This window comes from Rutidosis leptorrhynchoides, chromosome 4, assembly GCF_046630445.1.
Source record: "Rutidosis leptorrhynchoides isolate AG116_Rl617_1_P2 chromosome 4, CSIRO_AGI_Rlap_v1, whole genome shotgun sequence".
NCBI classification, from domain to species: Eukaryota; Viridiplantae; Streptophyta; class Magnoliopsida; order Asterales; family Asteraceae; genus Rutidosis; species Rutidosis leptorrhynchoides.
Window position 1 is genome coordinate 220,501,416 of NC_092336.1, and position 7,657 is coordinate 220,509,072.

The 7,657-nt window shown below is 32.3% G+C and overlaps 1 protein-coding gene and 1 long non-coding RNA gene across 2 annotated transcripts; both read right to left on the minus strand.

Annotated features, from left to right (window-relative positions):
* Nucleotides 1-4,402: 4,402 nt before the first annotated feature.
* On the minus strand, nt 4,403-5,849 carry LOC139843494 (uncharacterized). Its single transcript, XM_071833592.1, has 3 exons — nt 5,465-5,849; nt 5,147-5,273; nt 4,403-4,718 (listed from the first exon to the last, which is right to left on the minus strand). The coding sequence occupies exons 1-3, from the start codon at nt 5,707-5,709 to the stop codon at nt 4,647-4,649; spliced, it is 444 nt and encodes a 147-aa protein (XP_071689693.1). The 5' UTR covers nt 5,710-5,849; the 3' UTR covers nt 4,403-4,646.
* A 22-nt stretch (nt 5,850-5,871) lies between these two features.
* Nucleotides 5,872-7,657, minus strand: LOC139843495 (uncharacterized). Its single transcript, XR_011757602.1, has 2 exons — nt 7,467-7,657; nt 5,872-6,548 (listed from the first exon to the last, which is right to left on the minus strand). It is a non-coding gene; the product is annotated as an uncharacterized lncRNA (long non-coding RNA).

The window sequence follows — 7,657 nt, forward strand, 5'->3', positions numbered from 1 at the left end:
TAATAAGATGGGCTAATCAATCCATTAAGGATGTAGGGTGGGCTTCGAAGTCCATTAATCATGAGTCCATTAATAAAAGGGCCAAGTATGTAAGTATGTAACAAATTAAATAAATAAGCCCAAGTAATTAACTAGTAACCTTAGTTAATTAAAAATGATCAATATTAATTAATCATGAGTGCAAATAATATTCTTAATATTATTCGTGAAAAGTACGTGTGTCACAAAGACGAGTCGGGCATGTAAAGTCAAGTACGGTAGCAAGTAAATGTATAAAAATACATTCATTAAACACAAGCATTAATAATAAATATTATTAATTAAACGTTGGAAAATCCAGGGTCGTTACAATTATTATTATTATTATTATTATTATTATTATTATTATTATTATTATTATTATTATTATTATTATTATTATTATTATTATTATTATTATTATTATTATTATTATTATTATTATTATTATTATTATCATCATCATCATCATCATCATAAGTATTAGTAGTATTATTAGTAATAGTATTATCATTATAGTTATTAATATAAATAATAGTATCATTATTATGATTAGTAAAATAATTATTTTTTTAGAATTATTATTATTAGTATACATTATTATTAAAATTAACATTTTTATTAAAAGTATTATTTTTATTAAAGATATGATTTTATCATTAATATTAAAAGTATCATTTTTAACTCTATTATCATTATTATTATTATTTGATCATTTCTAATATTATTTTAGTATTAATATAATTTTAACAAACAAAAGATATATATACATATATATACAAAAATGTATTAAATACATATAACATAACCAAATTAATATTTTATCTATTTTAAATATATAAAATAAATATATGAAACATATAAGTTACTAATATAAAAATGATATAACTAATAAATTCTTATATATATATATATATATATATATATATATATATATATATATATATATATATATATATATATATATATATATAAATTTGTTCAATTACAATTATGTGTGTTAATATATATATATATATACATGATATAGGTTCGTGAATCCGAGGCCAACCTGCATTTGTTCAGTTCCGTCGTATGCATATTTTTACTACAAAATATCGTATAGTGAGTTTCATTTGCTCCATTTTTAAATGCTTTTGAAATATATATTTTTGGGACTGAGAATACATGCGCTACTTTTATAAATGTTTTACGAAATAGACACAAGTAATCGAAACTACATTCTATGGTTGGATTATCGAATCGAATATCACCCCTTTTAGCTTGGTAGCCTAAGAATTAGTGAACAGACACCCTAATTGACGCGAATCCTAAAGGTAGATCTACGGGCACTAACTCCCCCCCATACTGGAAAATGGTATGCTTTAGTACTTCGAGTTTATATTATACAGATGGATTTCTGTTTTGGAGATATTCTATATGCATTTTGTTAATGTCGGTTACCAGGTATTCAATCCATGTGAATGATTTTTGTCTCTATGCATGGGACGCATATTTATGAGAAATAAAAATGAAAATCTTGTGGTCTATTAAAATGATGTAAATGATTATTTGTGTTAAACTAATGAACTCACCAACCTTTTGGTTGACACTTTAAAGCATGTTTATTCTCAGGTATGAAAGAAATCTTCTGCTGTGCATTTGCTCATATTACATGGAATCGTTCATGGCATATTTAAGTCAGTACCTCGCAATGGGACCATATGTTGAAGACTTCTTCCAGGTGGATTAGGACGGGGTATGACATATACCACTTGCTTTATAGTGTTAAGAGGTTGAGGGTAATTATCGGAATACGATATAATTTCCTTTGATGTGGTTTTATTTGAAATATTGCGTGGAAGACCTAACTTGAGAGGATTAAATCAATTTTCCAACTTCTTAGTTGATGACAATTTGTTTGATGGTATTAGGGAACAAATTGAAATGAAATCGCTAGCTATATTTCGAAAAATTGCCTACCAATGCTTGCATCATGAGAGAGAAAAACGACCAAAAGCGGATGAAGTATATATGCAACTCATCAAAGCGTTAGATATCCAAGTAAGATTAATTTCATAGTTCTACATTTTTTTTGAAATAAATGAAAACCATAAATTGCAAATTATATCAGAGCTATTTAGAACTAAATAAATATATAAAAGTGCTTACAAATCTTCACGGGGTGTATATACTAACAAACTTTTTCAGGTGTTGAACGATAGACTGACCGTCAAAAGAGATTTGTATTCGTTGAAACTCGAAGGAGGAGGTAGTTTGAGTGACCATATAGTCATCTTTTAATCGATTGGTTTCGAAGTTGTCTAACATAAATGAGATTATAAAAGAAGAGGATTGGCATTATTATGTACGTTGTTATCATTACCCAAATCATACAAACGATTTGTGGATGATATGTTAACACGTATCCCCAATTTGAAACTTAAAGACGTGTTTCGGAAGTAAGATGACAGCAAGTAAATACATAGAAGCTCGTACGTGGGAAGCATCTATTAGCTACAATGACCATATTAGCTACAATGACCATTCTCGGATTGAAACTCAATAGGGTCGACTTTTTTTTATTCCAGGACTAATTATATTTGAATGATATTTTTATGGTTGTTTACCTTTATATAAACTACAAATTCGAAATATATATGCGGTCCGACTAGTTAAATTTAATGGTGTTCTATACAATTTATAGAAAAAACTATAAATTTGGAAAATATATGGGCCATGTAGTTAAATTTAGTGGTGTCATATACATTTTAAGAGTATTTTCTATACAAAATTTTCAGAATCCGTGACCCCACGGGCCAAAGGGTAAATCAAGGTTATTTAAATACACACATGAGTCCCTAGAGACAGCTTGTATGTTAGGTGGTTGGAATAGAGTTAAATTTGTATGTATTTTTGTGCATATTTATTTCGCAGATAAAATACAGCAACACATACGAGTGATTGTAACTAAACCACAGACCTTAACAAGGGAAATATGAATACCAAATGCAGAGCAGGTAAGATCTTCGTGTCATTACAGTACACGTTAGCATATGTGTTTACATGGCAGAAATGTTAATGTCGACATCATCATCTCTGATGTTCGTCACTTTGTAAATCAAAAACCAGAAATTAACAGACCTGTATCGAGTATTATTTTAATTTCCTAATAATGTATTGTGACTTAGAGAAGAAGTAAAAAATCTAATTAGTAATTTGAGTTGTAACATGTTATGAGTTCATCCAGGTGAGCACGTGTGGAGCACGTGCGCTGCTAACAGGTTCAAAAGTTGGTTTAGTTCTCAGTTAAATGAATCTCAGTAGGTAGCTTATGATTTTGTATGTGTGTGATCACACTTTCTTTCCCCTTTCTCTGTAACTTTGAGCTATCATTTGAAATATTATTAATAGTTCAATTACGTTTTAACCTCAAGATCCTTTCTCATTTTTAAGATTTTCAGATTGTTACGAGAACCTCGTCGATTCATAACGAATTCAAGAAGTTCATATCGAAAGTGTGATCACACACATACAAAATCATAAGCTACCTATTGAGATTCATTTAACTGCTACTTATACTCATATGTAAACCAACTTGTGAACCTGTTAGCTGCTCACGTGCTCCACATGTGCTTGTGCCTATAAATATAGGAGCCTTTTTTAGGATTTAAGTGAGGAAGTTGAGAGAAAGAGAATTTATTAGTCACTTCCCTTCGTTGCGTGTGGTGGTCTTGGTAATTTAATAACGAAGGCGGTGAATTTTATATGGACCGTAGAGTGGTGTGAGGATATTAAAGAGTGTTAAGAGTTGAGTGTCTCCAACTTTTAATATCTTTCATATAATGGAGTGTTAAGTGGTCTACGTGTCCGGCGATTCTTACTCTAGTTTGAGAGGTTTGGTGCGTAATACGTTGTATGTTTTATGTTTTTTGTGATTCCTATGCGTGGATTATCGACTTATACAAGGTTTCGTGTTTCTTAATGAGGCGGGATTGACCATTGAGTTGCATATGAGCGGGATCCTTCTCAACAATTAATATTCGAGCGAGGTTCATCGAGAAGAGCCACATAGCCGGCAGGAAGGCGATACGAGAAGAAAACAAAGTGTGCTCATCAACATCTGTGCAACATCGCGAGAATAGACATTGTGGGTTCGCTAACTATCGGACCGTAATCAAATCGGACCATTCAACAGATAAAAAATTTGACCCAAATCGAATCCAATAACATTATCAACGAGCCTAATTACATTCAATTAACACTATGGGTTGAAGAACTTCATGATTCCGCCATGTTTAACCGTAACTAATATGTGCAATGTGCTTGGTTTCATCACCTTCACTCAAAAAAAAAAAAAAAAAAAAAAAAAAAAGGTCAACAGGGAAGAGTTCCTTGCCTAAACTCCTTTGGGCTTTATACATCCAAAAAGTGCAATAAATTTGTATATAAGGTTCACCCTGATACATACGGGTTGGAGTACAACCACCATAAAAGCACAAAATTGCCTCAATACATTTCGTTTTTTTAGGGGTCGAAAGTTTAAATATGCATAAACCCTCTTCAAACCCATTACTTCAAAAGACCAAGAGATGTGGCTTATTTGGGAGAAGTTGAAACGATTCTTGAAGAACTACACTTATTAAAGATCAGTTAGCTTCATTTGGTTTGGGGATCTTCTTATATTCATAGTTGTTTATGTCAACACTCTGCTGCAAAGCCTTCAACCAAAACAACCCATTGATAAGCTTCACAAATGTATATTTGTAGAATCGAAGGGTCGGGCAGATTGGGTAACATGCAAAAATTAGTCCGAGCAAAAACGGGTAGGGCTGTGCTGGGCTACCCACAAACACTTCAAGTGCTTTGTAAGTATTTAGAATGATTTATGTTTATAAATCTCAGCATAAAAATCATGAATTAGGATGATAACCTAAACTTTGACTTTTCATATTTCTATGCATTTGAATACATTTAGATCACTATCACCTGCTTTATCTATTTCCTATTTGGACAGAAGTTTTGTTTAACCATTTGGAGTGTAAAAGATGAAACATAACCCAAAACAGCACATTTGAGCAAACATGGGTCAACCCACCATTTATAATGTATAATAGATAATAGATTGATTTATAGGATGTTGAATAACCTTTAGCTCCTCCTCAAGAGATAAGTTTTTAGGCTTGTAAGCTTCAATTGGTCCCGTTCTTGAAAGAGCTTTTTTTGTTTCGAGAATCTCCCACTCTTGGTCGTCTTTCACCTTAGCTATATCCTTGCTGAAGTACAAAAAATTACATCCATAAAATACAAACTAAACGAATGAAAATGAGATTAATATATCATAGGCTTAGAATCAAAGCAAGATAATTTCACTAGCAAACTCCCATTTTGTTGATACGATAAGTAACACGGTTTTTGATTTTTTTTTTTTTTTTTTTTTTTTTTTATTTAGCAAACTATCTTTCACCTGCCCTGCGAGAGATGACCAAGCCCAAGTGCTCCAAAAACAGTGAGTGAGATCATAGGAAGGCCGTATCTAATAAATGGCTCTTTTCTTCCCCACCTTTTGAACCCTGAACTTGAATTTTCAACTTTACCAACATTTGTAGCTCCATGTTTATTAGCTTTATCATGTTGATCCATAGTTGTTCCAACTGTTGTCATCCTTAGATACTGCAAAGTGGTACGAACTGTAACGGCGTGATTAAACATGGTGCCCCATGTTAGATACACATATCACCTATGTACTTTACATATGCATTTATTAGTACGTACATATGAGAAGCTGACTAAAGCAACCTACTTATATAAGCTGTTTTTTTTTTTTTTTTTTTTTTTTTTTGGGCAAAAATATTAATATATATATATATATATATATATATATATATATATATATATATATATATATATATAAAAGAACCGAGGTTCCGGTGGTACAACATTAAACAGATCATAACGATCTCTAGAGAAACTATGTTCGTTCTAAACAATATGAACGACACATAAGCAATATATGAATTACAACTGAAAAGTCAAACAAAGACAACCCACCAAACCTAAGCCTAAAACATAAACACATAAACCCGATCCCGAATTCAACACCGCACCAGCTCTCCTCAGAAACCGCAAATCTAAACCAATCACCGGGCAACCCAAGAACACCTAACCCGAGGCCTATTTACCGAAGTCAACTAAGTCAACAACGCCGGCAACAACATCGAACCCGCAAAAGACCCGACGACGAGAAAGATGGAATGAATGAACTAAACCGGCAGATACCAAACAGAACCAAAAGCCGAATCAAACCATGAAGGAACCAGTCATCTTCGCCAATTTTCTAACGACATTTACAAACCCCCGATCCCAAATGGACGAACAAATAGCGGCCAAATACGGCTAGCAACCACCAGCACCACCTAGTGACTACCAACCGCAGCCCACCACCATAAGCCACCACCCGCGGCCACCTGGAAAACAGCCACTACTGTGAACAACCACCTAAAGCCGCCAACAGCAGTCACCAACACCCATCACCGACGGCGGCAGAAGACCTAGGCATGAATTCATTAACAAATTCTTTTTTAGCTTCTCAAAACCATGAAGAAAGGAAAGTCAAACAGAAGACCATATTAATCAAATTTTCAGCAAGCTACAAAATTCAAAGAGGTGTACTCAAATGGTCATAATAGAACATACTGGACCAAATACATATATGAACAAGCAAACACACACATACGACACTTGCAACGAATAGAGCAGATTCTAGGACACTAGGTTGAATCTAAAAATCAGTAAGTAGAGCAGTTTAAATAGTGGTTTACAGATCAAATATCAATCTATATGGGGATCAGAAGTAACCCCATTCTAGGTTTACTTCCATAAGAACTTGTTTCCTTTTTGGTCCAAAACCAACTATTTCGATTTCAGGGTGGTTCCCGAGCATAACAGTGGTAAATGAAATCATGTTTATAAGAAATTGGATAGTTCAGAAGAAGATAATGTCATTGAAATTGAAAATCAAATTAAAAGTTCATGACACGGTTTAGTTGCTCGTGTCAAGTCTTGAAATTATGAAATCAATATAATAATAAATCATCTTCACAAAACTTTAAAAACTCAAAATCAGTTTCAGTCAACTAATGGATTACATATAAACCATATATATTTGGTTACTAAGAAAGCACACCAGCTATTTGTTAATATGCCAATGAAATACTAATAATTGTAGACCAACTGTAAGGCTGTAAGAAACTCACAACCAGCGAGTATATAACACATAAACCATAGTTACTATCTTTCTACAAAAAAAAAAAAAAAAAAAAAAAAAAAAAATTAACAAAAACAAAATAAGAGCCTAATCATCATGTAACCAATAATTACATCAAGAAATAATTAAATTACAGCGCAAAGCATATAAGTATTGATTTAGTTATTGCAAGAATCAATCAATTACAAGTCAAAAACCCTACCTTAATTGAAATGAAATGGTGAAGAGAATAATGAGAGTATACCAGCTCGATCTCCTTGTTAAATTCGTTGCTAATCCTGAACTCTGTATGCCAATTTGACTTCTTTAGGATTGTAATTGGGTTAGACGGCGGTTTAGTGTTAAATTTTAGTTAGTGTTAAAAGGCTTTGTAACCATGGTGACATAGTAAAA